This window comes from Thermobia domestica, chromosome 8 (genome assembly GCF_964235325.1).
Source record: "Thermobia domestica chromosome 8, izTheDome1.hap1.1, whole genome shotgun sequence".
In the NCBI taxonomy this organism is placed as follows: Eukaryota; Metazoa; Arthropoda; class Insecta; order Zygentoma; family Lepismatidae; genus Thermobia; species Thermobia domestica.
The window spans coordinates 106,720,737-106,736,895 of NC_137461.1; the positions used below are offsets into that span (position 1 = coordinate 106,720,737).

Consider the following 16,159-nt stretch of genomic DNA (forward strand, 5'->3'; position numbering starts at 1 on the left):
GCCATTATGACCGCCCTTTTCATTACCTGAGTAAAACATTCTATATCCTTCGCTGTTCAATACCCCATTACCTTCCCATCTAACTTCACAAACTCCTACCAAATCTAATTTACACTTAATGGCGTTACTAATTGGACTTAATTCGACTCATGGGGAAGGTAATTGGTTACTCTATCTTTCTAGTTTACAAGAAATGATCCCATAGTGTTTTGCTTTAGATGAACTATGCTAGATACTTATTAATTCATTTGGCTGAACAGTCTCAACTGGAAAATTCAAATCCTTCTATTTTTGAGTTTTCTTCATGTGTGGTGAATTTTCTGTCCAGTTTAAATCAAAAAATCAATTTACAAGGATTCTGGATGATCAGGCTTCAGAGGAAACAGTAAAGATACACAGATGGCAGGTGGAATACAAGGATTCAGTTCAATCTTGAAGCAGTCAGTAAATTCTATTAACTGCAGAATATTGAGCTTCAGCACTTGGGAAGATACAAAAAAATGTAGAAGAAGTCATTCCAGACAGCACTACCATCTAGATCTTCACTATGCTCGTATTTTTAAAGATGAAGAGCATGTGTCGGCTTTAATTAAGCTTGTGAAGAATGAGTGGACCAACCGTTTTCACAATAATTCCTTGAATATTATGCACATTTCGACAGGCCAAAGAGGAAACAGTGGTAAAGCGCTTACCTCTGGTGTGTGGGGTCCCTGGCTCGATCCCGGCCAATTAAGTTTGTAGTGGAGTGTGGTGTCCGTAGGTTTCCTCGAGGTACTCTCGTTTCCTCCCATATTACATTCCACCATCACTCACTTGCCTTATTTATCCATCCCCTTAGCCTAAAGGGCATAATCGTAGGACGTTAAACTGAAAGATTTCATTTTACACTTCGACCGGCCAAGAAGCACCGCTGGAGGTTCAAATTAATTATTGACAAGACAGAAGAGGAAAACAGCTTGCGAAACTTCGAACATAATGGTTTAGAAAAGAATATTTTTTTTCATCCTATTAAAAAATGCAGTTGCAAACTTTCAGAAATAATAAACAGATTAAGTGTAAAACAATCAAGAAATAATTTTAAGCAGATAGGAATAGTTTTGAAATTATTATTTTGATAGCTGAAAACAGTAGCCTAAACACGGAAGAAGTTTTCACTGATTCTTTAGGTCCTTTGTCATGAAGTCTAGCAAATCATGATGGAAATTTAAAGGAAACTAATGAAGTCACACCTGCAAACTTCCTTGAGGGTTTAGTTTCACTTACCGGTACTGATTATCCGCAAAGTACATCTGCAACAGTTATTGATGCAATGGAGCTTGTTTATAAATTAATGGGAAAACTATACTTTGATGAAATATCTCCTTTAATCTACTAAAAGTTTTAAAAGTAGATCACTTCAGCACATGGTTTTCACAGACCTCTTTTGAAACTAACTTAACACCGCTCAGAGAGTTTACCAGAGATCGAAATAAATGTTAGTTTCGCAGTGTCATGTTCGGGCATTAAAACGTACAAGCCACGTTCTCTTAATTTCTGATGGGTCGTTAACCCTGTTAAGATCTTGGGTTTTTAGGGTAAATTTTAGACTCTCAGTCAAGTAATTACTGCATCGTCACTATTTACCCCAGGATCATGGTTCATACCTCATTCTCTTCAGAATAGAGCAGCCTTTCAAATGGCACCACTCAAATGTTCGTATCATATACCAGAAAAGGGGGAATTTTCTCAAAAAGCATTGTTCAGAGGAGAGAAAGGAAGAAGGGGAAGAAGCTAGCAACAAGTGCAGTATCTGGTGGTCACATGTAACACCGATATTTGCGTTGTTGCTATGCGAGAAAAAAATTTTGTTGCTAGGTTCTCTTTTTCTTTCTAGGTGAAATTGTTTTCGTCACTACCGGTATCAATCGCAGCGCAAGCTCTAAAACCTAATTAAAATTAGTTTGCAATGCTTTTGTGGCTGAAACAAAAACGGACGAACTTTAAACAGGAGAGTTATAACACAAATTACCAAAAAACATCCGTATGGCACAAATTGTACAATAAGATCTTAAAAGGGCTAAAGATGTATGTGGTCTGGCATTGTCAGCGTGGTATACGACTCCTTTCTGTTGACCAGTTCAAGCAGTTTCTTTTGAAATATTCGGTGCACTCGCGCTTCTTGCTGGCCTTCCAATCCCACAAAACACACAGTTTATGAACCTTTGTAACAAAAACACATTAGCTTAATATCACATAAATGCTCATTTCGTTACTCATATTGTAGTCGGATCCAGTTCTTTCTGTGATTGAAAAAAAAAAAAAAAAATCTTAGCCGAGTATTGGAAACAAGATGGCGTAGCAGAATATTTTTAGACCAATGTTACGAAAACTGAAAGTGTATTATTTATGAATTCCCAGTTAGAAAACATTTGGAAAGAAAACTATTTTTCCTAGTGATCTAATTTCCGAAAAGTAAGCTGGGTAATCAGAACAAAGAAATAAACCTGTTAACTTTTAAGAACTTAAACAAAAATCTAGCTGCACAGAGCAAAGAAAGAACTATCTAGCTGTACAACGCCACGAGGCACACTGAGCTTCTGCTGGGTGAGGGAAGATTGCAAGTGGCGCACTAATGACTGACGTCACCATCAGGCTCCTCTCACATTTTTATGGCGGGAGCGGTGCTTGACCCCGTTACGTGGATTTTGCATGTAAAGATTTTTTTTTTTTTTTTTTTTGCCACACAATGTACAGATGTTTTTTTGCCACACACTGTCAAGATTATTTTTTGCCGGCACTGTATATCGTAGTTTTTACTACGAAATGCTAGTGTCTTCAAAATCCGATTAAAAGAGAACTAAGAAAGCTATTTAGTTCCGTTTTTTTTTATTTTACAAGAGAGAAGGCATTGAGGAAAGCCTCGGAAGGGTCTATACGCTTCCGAGCGTCGGAACATAGGGGGTATGACGTCATCCCTTTACAAATTCCCTTCCCCTTTTTTTTTTAGTGAGGTCTAACTTCAACATTTTTTAGTGAGCTTCTCTTTAACCTAGATTTCTGAAGTTTTACACAAACAATCAGTGGACCCTTTAGTTTTATCTGAATTTTTCGGATCTCTTCGTCAACACAGAAGGGGGGTTCAGAGGGGCTAAAGGGTAAAAAAAAAAAAGTTTTTTTTTTAAAACCATAAATCCCACTTTCGCGATTGCTCCTCTCGGGTACATGATAGGGACATCTGAGAGGTATTGTCTGAAAGCCTACTCGATTCTGAACAAATCGACGTATGAATCATCATTCTACGATAATTAGGGACGTGTCAGGGATTTTTTTTACATAATATCCTTTTTTTACTACTGTAATGTGGAGCGCTTTTCCCACATGTGAAAATATCCCCTCCCCCCTTAGTATTGAAGATAGATTGGTATTTGCCACAAGTAATTAGTACCACAAGTACTATTTTTGCAAGTGATTTTCAGATCTGTATGTTTACCCAGGGCCGCGCCAGAGGGCCTCAAAATGGGGAAAAGGATTTTTTCACAAAAAATCACTATTTTCCTCAACTTAACCATCCTTAAGGACATATGAGTGGTACTGCCTGAAAGCCTACTCTATTCTGAAGAGAACGGCGTATGAATCGTGATTCTACGATAATTAGGGACGTGCCAGGAAATTTTTAAATTTTGTAGGGTGCATTTTAGGGAGATTTTGGGCGTTTTTTGATGCTCTCCCAACATGGGTAAACATTTTTCCCGCCCTTACTATTGAAGACTGGAAATTCTAACTTGTCACACGTAATTAGTACACTACGTAGCATTTTTCAGGATTTTTTCAGGTTTGTGCGCAGACCCGAGGGGGGGCGGGGGCTCAGCTAGCCCAAAACTTTGAAGTTTTTTTGTCAAAAAAATTCCGATTTTCCTTAAAAAAAAAAAAAAAAAAAATCCTCTCAAGTACATGATAGGGACATGTGAGTGGTAGTGTCTGAAAGCCTACTCTATTCTGAACAAACTACGTATGAACCATAACCCTACGATAATTAGGGATGATGCTGTACCTTCTTGACTGAAAGTCAACAAAAACACCTAAAAAACCATATCTTAAAAGGGTTAATACAACTCCGAAAACAAATATTGATGGCAAAATACAAGTTCACCGAACACGCTTTTTCTTAAACAAATTTCTCTTATAATGTAACAAATAAACCTGTGGTCTTGCTATTTGGTTATTTTGTGTGTTTTTATCAGTGGAACAAAACATTATTACGGATTTTCCCGTCATACTGCCGCTTTCCACGCAAATCCGTTTATCACGCACCCACATCGACTTCTCGAAGGTTAGTAAGGGGTCTAACTTCCGGACGCTCTACGGGGACAACCGGAAATGATCTCAACATAATCTAAACGACCTTTCACGCGGAATGTGGTGTAGATTACAGGTATCAACTTTCATAACAATCTATTGATAGGCAGAAAATGGCCCTTATCATCACCGATCCTTTATAACCATACATTCATCTCATTATTTATATATATACATACAGCGTGGTCCGGAAGTGAGCGTACCCCTAATTGGTGTTTTATGACGTTTTAGGTTTTATCCACATTTGTTTGGTAACATTGTGTGGTATTGTCTGGTAACATTGCTATCCATGTTAATTTGTTTACCGCTTGGTAATTACCTGAATCAGATGTTTCTTAGCCGCTGGATTGGAAGAGGTTGTGCATCTTCACCAGCTCCCTTTGCCTGACCTCCAAGAAGTCCCGATCTGACGACACCAGACACTGCTCTCTTGGGGTTTTATAAAGCAACAAGTAAGAAATACTCGATATCACACAACGCTGGAATTACGAGCAGCTGTGGAACACGCCTTCAACCTCGTGACTGCGGAGTATCTCCGCAAAACCATCTGCGAGAACTTGGCGCAGAATTCAGCTGTGTTATGACATGGATTGTGATCATACCGATGTTTATGACTCCTAAGACTTCAAGGTAACTGTGTACAGACATTCTACCATAACCAAGACTATACTGTTAAAACTAAAGGGGGATACGCCCACTTCCGGACCACGCTGTGTATATTATATATATATAATACGTGTGTGTGTGAGAGAGAGAGACAGACAGTGTGTTGCGAATAGATAAATGCTAATAAATGAACATTTAAAACAAGTAATTTTCAGCTTGCCGATGTATGATTAGACGAGCGAAGAAAAGAGACTAGGTCAGTGATCCTCAATCGATGTGACGCGACACACACGGCGTGTCACGCAGTCTCCTAAGGTGTCATTATATATACTAATAGGTTTCACTATTATAATAGATATTATTAGTATTATTTATATTAAAAATATCAAAGTGTGTTGGGATGTCCTGGACGTTCAGTGAAATGTCGTCAGTCAAAAACCGTTAAGAACCACTGAACTAGTTAATAAAGAAATGCTGACACTGTTCCATTAGTCATGAATCCTCGATCAGTGTATCTCCAAAACCAACGACTGCGCCATATCACCACGTTCTTCTGTCAATGCTAGGTTTGCTGCTTTCTCCTTGCTGTGTGAGTGGTTCCCTGAGAATCCAAATAGCGAACTGTGACGTCGCAGAGCATTCAGCTGGAAATGACTGATTTAAAGCATCAATGATATTGTAATAAACACTTATTACTAGACTCCCGCGAATGGTTAACGTGCGTGAGTTCAGAGTTCGAGCCCCAGTGAAAGCACACAATTTTTAAATTAATCCTACATCGTGACGCAACTAGAAAGCTATTTTAATTCAGAGACAGACGATCTAGAAAGCCAGAGATCGATGTGTTAGCCACACACCAACCAACAGACATCTGTGTTTAACATATGTAAAGCCACGAAACTGAATTTAGTTTTTGGGTAGTAGAAGAAACGTTTCTTACATTAGTGTAGGTATTTATTGTCGTCTTTCTTCACTCATACGAAATCACTTCGTATCCATAGCTTACGTCTTGTTTTAATCGTGAAACAAAGAGATCATGAAGTGCACGTAAAAGATCTGGAAAAGAAACTTGAGAGGTTTATACACAGTATAATATTTTATATAAGGGAATATTTTTTCAATATAAAATGGAAAAGAGAATAAGGAGATAGAATTAGGTTTCATTCATTTACTAACACAGCAACTGATTTTTTTTTTTTTCAATACAGAGGTTCGATATCGAACCCTTCTAACAACAATGTTTAATGATGGACTATGGAGTTCTTTCTTATTCTTGTTTTTGAACTCTATGTACATAGTGGCAACAACTTGGCCTTAATTGCAACTTACTTAGGTACATTTTTCTTTATTTGAAGGTTCAACAGAAAAATTGCGAACACTCTCAGAAACATTACGTAATTAGAAAAAACTGGCAATTATTTCCAGTCTTTGGTGGAATGCTTTGTTATTGACAAAGGAAACAACGACCTGCTTATCGATTTGCCTTACCATTTCATTCTATAAAGAAAATCAGCAGCCTGAGGGACTATATACGTTTGTTCCTAATTTAATTTGTATCCGCACTAACAAACCTTTTTTTTTTTTAATTGTTCTTATGTACAAGTCAAGGTAGGATTTGTGGAATTATTTCGAAAATATTATTCCCTCAAAAGAAAGAAAAAAAAAAGTTAATCTACATGTTACCCCATAAAATCGAAAATACATTCTTGAGTACTTTCCCCTTTTTTTTTACTTCTAATAGTGTATGATACTTTGAATTTTATTTTTCACTGGCAGTGATGACATTATTATGTACATTATTTTTGTCAAGTGTAATGGCTAATCGAAGCGCGAAATTAACAAAAACAAAAACATACGCACGCTTATCTGGAATGCATTAGAATAAAGTCACTTTACTTTTGTAAATTGGATGATGTGGATGTAAGAAGGGATTTTGTGCAGAAGACGCAAAAAAGTGTTACAGCCGTCAGCATAAAAGGGCCATTCATCCACCTCAAAAATTAATCTGACTTCACATCACCAACGATTAATACGACTTATATGGCAAGAAAAATGAATGGCCACTTTTCGTAATGCCTAGACTTATAGTAAGAAAACTGATAAGTTATTGAGATCAAATAAGGGAAGCTGCCATATATGGTGATCAATGCCAGGTATTACAGATTCTCAACCACTTTTATGTAGCCAAACAAGAAAAAATGGGGATCTTACATTATTCAGACAATTTATGTGCAGTTTCTCAACACTCGATGTAAATCGTTAAGGCCGAGGAACAAAAAGAAAGAAAAAAAAAGTTTTATATTTCATTAACAAGACTAACCTGCTAATTTGAATTATAGATGTTTCTCTTAACATCTAGATCAGTGATGGCCAATCGGTAGTCCGAGTTCTGCATAACACACACACTTCTGCAGCTTTTCATGTTCTACCAAATAACACCTTGCACTCAAATTTCTTTTTACTTTCAGAGGATACCAACTGTATAATCCTGCGTATTCAATACACCTTCTACAGAATTTCTTATTCTATTTCGTTAAGTGTCATCCTGACTAACGAAAATTCTTAAATATCAACTAGATATTCTGATCAAAGAGTTTTTACAATACCCTATAACAAAATAGGACCCTTCTTATTTTTAAGTTTCAAAATGATAATTCTATTCTTTGAATGACATCTGCTTTTTCAAACTTAGAGAGATTATGGTATGAACAATAACTGAGAAGCTCCTTAGAATATACCTCGAGACACAATGTGGCTCACACAAATGTGCTTTTATTCCAATAATTAGTATCTCTACAGCCACTTGAGCAACACAGCTAATCTGACCATCACTGATTTATATTAAGAATAAATTATTCCTGATGCTTAATTGATAATTATTTCTCTTGAACCTTGAATCAACTATGCGACAATGTGCTATTCAGAAATATATATATATATATTCACGTTAAACATGTTAAGTCTTACTTATTTTGGGGTTGCTGTTTAGATTACTTTTCAAAATTCGTCTCACAAATGGCAATTATATATATATGTATATGTATATACCTAAGACGTAGCAACAACGAATTAAACCTAAACATGTGTTACAGAACACACATGAATGCTAACGACAATTTTCTTTTAAAATAATTTTCTTAAAACGAAAAAACGAAGGAATGCAGCTTGTTCTTCCCTAATGAGTTGTGATTATATGTGCACATTTTTTTTTTTTTTTCATTTAATCTCTGTTTCTACAAGTGGAATCACAAAACCACCACTACGACCATAGGTGGTAAAACTGTCTCATCTAACCCTTTGGCAATTATTATTTTCTTAAAATTCTTCTTTGTATTGCATATTTCCTTTAATATTAAAACATTAAATTACTCCGTTTTCATCTGCAATATACATACAATCAATCAATATATATATATATTTACATACAGTTAATTATTGTATTTAACAACCGCTTGGTCACTACACAAGTGACAATTTGAACATTACTCTTCCCTTTACAGATTTTCCGATTGTGTGTGTGTGCAAGATGAATGTATTTTTTTCATCACTGCATACTATGCTACCATGCCAAGAGAAGATCATATACATAATCTAAAACACTAGTTTACATAGGATTACCAACAACTGTATACAAAGTCACTAATAAACTGACAACGTATTTTCTTCCTCTGATTAACCACAGTATATCCGCTATCAAATTCGAGATCAGAATCCACATAAAAATTACAATTCAAAAAGAAAGGAAAAAAAAAAAATCGAAAGTAGCGCAAAATAAGTGCACATGTTTTACTCTTTGTACATTTATACATCAGAAAAATGATTTTGCTATGGCAAATTCATTATTTTCCTACAACACCACGGAAACCCGACACTTGAATACTAGCTTAAAAATATCAGACAGACAAGATCAGGGAACAAACTATGTGTATGTGTGTATAACATATAATCTATGGAGTACAAAACATAAATAAACATATAAGGTATTCATTACACCACAGTCATCCGAAAAAAAAAAAAAAAAATGCACAGGAAAAATATTCTTTATTTTGAAGAGAGCCCATTCGCAAGATGCAATCCTGGAACGAAGACAGGAAATACTTTGGTGAATCAAGATCTTTATTATTTTTCCATTCAGAAACACTGCAAGTAGCACAGACTGCGAGTGACAAAATCATGATTACGATTTCCCTACCACGACACGGACATCCGTTTCAAACACACACTGCTCTATGATCAATCCGATTCGGCCTTCATCCCTCGGACTTCGCCGACGTTTCTTTGCTGGAAAAGAAAATTGAAAGTCTTATTGAAGTAACTAATAACAGTTCTACTACTACTGTGCTTAACGTATTAAATATGAGGAAACACACACATTCAAAAGCCATAATCAATGCCATCCCACACTGCTTGATGGAAAAACTACCTCATTTCATCTTTCTTTCCTACTATGCTACTACGACAGACAGGCTGTACTCCGTCTCTTTTTCTTTGTATTATATTCGAGATTCATGAGCTGTAAGTGCAATAACTAAAAAATGAATTTAGCTGATATGAATTCCACATATTCACAAACATACACCGTGAGCATAAAGTCCTGCCCTGATTATAAAAATTTATTACGGAATAACCGTTGGACAGAATAATGTAAATTCTGGTCCGTTACATAGGTTAGTATTAGAAGTTTTTTTTAAAGACCAATAGATGGCACTAGTGCTACCCAAGAGTGACGCAATACGTTACTTGGCGCGAAGCGCAATGCGTGCTGTGGTATCACCAAAGCAAATCGCCCATCAGTGTTCAGCGTAAGTTTGATTATGGTATGTATGTTTGTTTTGATTTCGGGCAATCTTGTTTCAAAATGGCCGCTGAAAATGGTTCCCATTCAGATACAAAGCGCAGTGTTAAAACTGAGTGTTACAAGCCAATATTATTACAAACACTTGTATTAGCAGTTGTTTTTACGGAGAATAGGGTGAATATTTTTATTGATTGTTTACTATGAACAAAGAAATTGTAGTACATATTAAGTATCAGCAGTTCGATTTGCATTTTCTGATAATGCCCTGAAAAGGATCAGATAGATAACGTTAGTTTTACCCACAAAAAATTTAAAATAAAACAAATTTTACTTTGTTCCCCCATTAGGCCGCATATTACAACCATTTACATGATTAATCTTATAGATAAAAAAAGAAAGTAACTTTAAGGAGTGAACACAGATGTTAATGAACAACACTCAATAACCCAAGTTCACCACAGAAAATGAAATTGTAGCCATACCTACATTTTGGCTACAAAAAAAGTCACTTTAAAAGAGTGAAAACGAATATTCATAAACTAATGTTAGGCCTATATTCCAAGACTACACCGGTTCTTTTTGTGTTGTTGTTGTTGTTCTTAAATTTTCTTATACAATGACAAAACTGACAATACCGAAAACCAAAAACATTAACGTTGAAAGTGAACATCCTCCCTCCCCTATATATATATATATATATATATATATATATATACCAAAAAAGTACAGTAAATTTACATACTTTGTTTTTTAGGCTGCAACTATTGTACCATTAGGCTATAATATTAGTAAGAAAAACTAAGTAGGACCAAACTTTTGTAAGAAATTGTAATCTAATCGTAAGTAGCCTACTCCTAACGTAAGAAACCAACCAATATGGTTATCTGTGATTTGAACCTGATTTGAATCATTTGTTTTCTTGAGTTTAGAAACCTAGAATATTTCAATCCTGCATTTTTTCAATGTTGCGAATATTGATTTTATTACTTCGTCACAACGAAAGAAAAAATAAAAATATTAAACTGTCTCATAATCACCCCGGAAAATAAAAAAATTGACCTCAAATTTCTGATATAATTAACACCGTAGTACTCAATACCTGTTGTTTTGGGCTACATTTTAATACCTCTAACTTGCCAATATTCCTATTTTCCAAAGATCTATACAGAAGTTTGCAGTAGTATGTCAAAAGTTGAAACAGCTTTTTTTTGCAACACTTTTCTACATCGTCTTGATATCATATGTTTCTAAAATGTAAATGAAACAAATCGTGCTACATGGATAGAAAAAGGGTTGTTTTCAATAGCTAAAACCAAAAATACCACTTTTGGAAGAAATTAGCCAAACTGGGAAGATGTCTCAAAATTACCTCGAAAATCAATGTCTCATAATTACCCTGAGGCATCCTATATATATAGCAGCGTACTCATGCGTATATTTTACGAAGTCGTATTTCAGAGATCTTAAATAATACATTTTCTCGTAAAGGCAAGCCGCTTCACTATCGTCCTATCTCTTTCAAGGTAAATTGCAATTCTTGTTTTTAATTTTCCAACGAAGTAGCTGTACGTAAGTGACTTGGCACTATCTTTTAAAGTCAGTGTCAAGTACTGGTAGCAGAGGCGTAGCCAGAAACTCATTAAAGGGGGAACACATACGCAAACACAAACACACACACACTCACATATATATATATATATATATATATATATATATATATATATATATATATATATATATATATATATATATATAGCTTGAAAAAAAAATACTGTTTCCATGGCGGCTGGAAATACGAATTTAGCGTCTTAACTAATTTAAAGCCAAAACATGTACGACTATGTATCAAACTTGACGCCGTGGGTGACTAAATATTTTAGTTTGACGATAGACGTTTACATAAATTACATATATGGGAGAAAAGAATGACTACCAAACAGTCTGCTCTGGCTACTGGATTCAGACTTGAAATTTCGTGTCTTGTCCATAGTATATAGTAAAGCATTATGTAGAAGTTACTGCATATACTGGCTTGAAAAGATCAAGACGGAATCAACACACTCTGGCGTCCAAGACTACTTCAGGACCCTCCCCTGAAAGAAAATGTAGTTCATGTAAATTACAGTGACCAAATTGCCGTCAACAGTGTATTCAGTATCAGTCACAGCTACACAAAATCTCATTGTTGTGTTGTACGTCTATTCGGAGGGACTATTCGAAAAGAGAAAACAATATTGTAATGTGTATAATATAGAAACGCCAACATAGGAAATTTCTAGCATAATAAATCAATTTATTCCGTAATATCTCAGTAGCCCAGTCAAATATGTGGCTTGTAACCCACCCAAGTTTCATAATAAAAATAATCTATTGTAAAAAGAAAAATTGAGAGATGAAACTCCGGCTTACTGCAAGCTGGTTAGTTTTAAATGAGTTGGAAGCACTGTGCACAAATAACCTTGGAATGGTAGAAGGCGCATGCTTCGTGTCGTTCGGGATAACGCCACGTTGCGGCCGAATTGTCTGCTCTAAGCCTTGAGCATGTTACAGTGCTACTTTGGAGGTGAGTGGGAATGGTTGATTTAGAATAATGAGGAGGAAAGAAATGGGTCTTTAAAACTTTTCCGTAAAGTTAAACATTCTTTATTTGATTCTTTAAATATAATTACGGACCCTGACTACTAAGTTTTATTCAGGTTTTAATATTATTATTATTATTATTATTATTATTATTATTATTATTATTTAAAAAAAACGAAAGAATTGCAGTATTTGTATCGTTAGTAATTCATGCATTTTGACCCATTAAAGCTTAATTTCTTTCCTCCCATTTTCCTATGCTTCGGGAAGCCACTTAGCAGTAAATTCGAGTTTCATACATTTGAGAAAAATACTGTAAAGCCTTACTATTTTCTATATTGGATGATTATTGGAATAATTATTAAATTCAAACCTTCTAAATTATTGATTAACTTTTTTTTTTAGATTTTTTAAAAAAAAAATATTTTATTTTTTTTTATAAAGAGAAAGGTTATTGCTAACAGATTTTCTATTTACTCAATTATTACTTGTTAAATGGTTAATTATTTTCTATATACAAAATTCGGATTTGTTATAATAAAAATTTTCACTTGTTACAAAATTCTTTTGACTTCACAAGTAGTCGTAGAAGTTTTCCTAGTAGTATTACTAGAGGTAAAATAATATATCTTTGAATGCAAGAATAAGCCTTGTCCAGTATTGAACCACCCACTTCGGTCGTCATTACTCTCAGTCGTGGGGGAGTGGAATTTTCCTTATCTCTCCTTTTATAATTATATATTCTAAAGGGTGAGGTGGGGTGAGGTCCGTTCCCGCGGAGCTGTGGATAGTGGGGGCAATTTAAAGGTTATATATGTGTCGTCTACACGTTACAGGCTCCAGCCTACTCAGCGCAGGCGCAAATTCGGCTTTACTACTGTCATCAGCAGTAGTATGCGGAATATGGCTGGTCAGGATAATATTCTTATTAGTTTTCTTTAGTTACACGGTATTAGAAACTAATGAAATTTGCTAACAGATAGAGAACAACTGAAGTCTTTCACGATAACAATTCAGCCAAGCATGACCTCCGCTATATACAGGGTGAGTGAAAATAAGTGTTACAAGCCAATATCTCGCGAACTATACATCAAATAAGAAAAATGTTAGAGAGTCAATGTACAATACAGAGGTTCCTAAAAAATGAATCAAACACGAGGTCCCCCTCGCCCTCCATTTTAGGTGGAGGGAGGTGAACGTGAAATTTTCAAATGGGAACATAGGTCGAGTGATACCTCGTTCGGAAGAGCTTGGAAAATTGTACAATTTTTATAGGAAACAATTTTTGATATGGAGCAACGTTTTCAAGATGGCCCCCAAAAATGGTCTTGTATCAGATAAAATTTCAAGTACTTATAAATCAGAAACGGCTGAGTAGAAAACGGTGAAACAAAAAATAAAAAAGGAAAACGCCATAGGCAACGTGGAATGGTGGTGTCGCGGCGTTCCCAGGGACACCAGGACCAACTTGAAAATTTCAAATGGGAATATAGGTTGAGTGATACCTTCAGATCATGGAAAGCCAAACAGCTTAGTACAATATTTGTTTTGATTTCGGGCAAGCCTGTTTCAAACTGGCCGCTGAAAATGGTTCCACATTCAGATACAAAGCGCAGTGTTCAAATTGAGTGTTACAAGCCAATATCCAGCGAACTATGCATCACATGTGTTAAGAGTCAATGTACAATACAGACAGGCCTAAAATACGAGTCAAACACGAAGTCCTAATTTTGTACTAAGCTGTTTATTTCAAGATCTATCAAAGAAGGTATCACTCGCCCTATGTTGCCATTTGAAAATTCCACTTACACCCCTCCCACCAAAATGGGGGGCGGTGGAACCTCGTGTTTAACCCATATTTTAGGCCGTCTGTATTGCACATTGGCTCTTAACACTTTCCTTGTTTGATGCATACTTCGCAGGATATTGGCGTGTAACACTCAATTTGAACACTGCGCTTTGTATCTGAATGTGGAACCATTTTCAGCGGCCAGTTTGAAACAGGCTTGCCCGAAATCAAAACAAATATTGTACTAAGCTGTTTGGCTTTCCATGATCTGAAGGTATCACTCAACCTATATTCCCATTTGAAATTTTCAAGTTGGTCCTGGTGTCCCTGGGAACGCCGCGACACCACCATTCCACGTTGCCTATGGCGTTTTCCTTTTTTATTTTTTGTTTCACCGTTTTCTACTCAGCCGTTTCTGATTTATAAGTACTTGAAATTTTATCTGATACAAGACCATTTTTGGGGGCCATCTTGAAAACGTTGCTCCATATCAAAAATTGTTTCCTATAAAAATTGTACAATTTTCCAAGCTCTTCCGAACGAGGTATCACTCGACCTATGTTCCCATTTGAAAATTTCACGTTCACCTCCCTCCACCTAAAATGGAGGGCGAGGGGGACCTCGTGTTTGATTCATTTTTTAGGAACCTCTGTATTGTACATTGACTCTCTAACATTTTTCTTATTTGATGTATAGTTCGCGAGATATTGGCTTGTAACACTTATTTTCACTCACCCTGTATATAGCGGAGGTCATGCTTGGCTGAATTGTTATCGTGAAAGACTTCAGTTGTTCTCTATCTGTTAGCAAATTTCATTAGTTTCTAATACCGTGTAACTAAAGAAAACTAATAAGAATATTATCCTGACCAGCCATATTCCGCATACTACTGCTGATGACAGTAGTAAAGCCGAATTTGCGCCTGCGCTGAGTAGGCTGGAGCCTGTAACGTGTAGACGACACATATATAACCTTTAAATTGCCCCCACTATCCACAGCTCCGCGGGAACGGACCTCACCCCACCTCACCCTTTAGAATATATAATTATAAAAGGAGAGATAAGGAAAATTCCACTCCCCCACGACTGAGAGTAATGACGACCGAAGTGGGTGGTTCAATACTGGACAAGGCTTATTCTTGCATTCAAAGATATATTATTTTACCTCTAGTAATACTACTAGGAAAACTTCTACGACTACTTGTGAAGTCAAAAGAATTTTGTAACAAGTGAAAATTTTTATTATAACAAATCCGAATTTTGTATATAGAAAATAATTAACCATTTAACAAGTAATAATTGAGTAAATAGAAAATCTGTTAGCAATAACCTTTCTCTTTATAAAAAAAAATAAAATATTTTTTTTTTAAAAATCTAAAAAAAAAAGTTAATCAATAATTTAGAAGGTTTGAATTTAATAATTATTCCAATAATCATCCAATATAGAAAATAGTAAGGCTTTACAGTATTTTTCTCAAATGTATGAAACTCGAATTTACTGCTAAGTGGCTTCCCGAAGCATAGGAAAATGGGAGGAAAGAAATTAAGCTTTAATGGGTCAAAATGCATGAATTACTAACGATACAAATACTGCAATTCTTTCGTTTTTTTTAAATAATAATAATAATAATAATAATAATAATAATAATATTAAAACCTGAATAAAACTTAGTAGTCAGGGTCCGTAATTATATTTAAAGAATCAAATAAAGAATGTTTAACTTTACGGAAAAGTTTTAAAGACCCATTTCTTTCCTCCTCATTATTCTAAATCAACCATTCCCACTCACCTCCAAAGTAGCACTGTAACATGCTCAAGGCTTAGAGCAGACAATTCGGCCGCAACGTGGCGTTATCCCGAACGACACGAAGCATGCGCCTTCTACCATTCCAAGGTTATTTGTGCACAGTGCTTCCAACTCATTTAAAACTAACCAGCTTGCAGTAAGCCGGAGTTTCATCTCTCAATTTTTCTTTTTACAATAGATTATTTTTATTATGAAACTTGGGTGGGTTACAAGCCACATATTTGACTGGGCTACTGAGATATTA

The 16,159-nt window shown here is 35.5% G+C and overlaps 1 protein-coding gene across 3 annotated transcripts in view; it reads right to left on the reverse strand.

Annotated features, from left to right (window-relative positions):
• Nucleotides 1-6,094: 6,094 nt before the first annotated feature.
• Nucleotides 6,095-16,159, reverse strand: part of vib (phosphatidylinositol transfer protein vib) — a 159,145-nt gene continuing 149,080 nt past the window's right edge. For all 3 annotated transcript variants that reach the window (XM_081768847.1, XM_081768845.1, XM_081768846.1), the window contains one exon: nucleotides 6,095-9,222. In XM_081768847.1, the coding sequence (XP_081624973.1) occupies nucleotides 9,175-9,222 (48 nt within the window). In that variant the 3' untranslated portion in view covers nucleotides 6,095-9,174. The remainder of the gene's footprint in view (nucleotides 9,223-16,159) is intronic.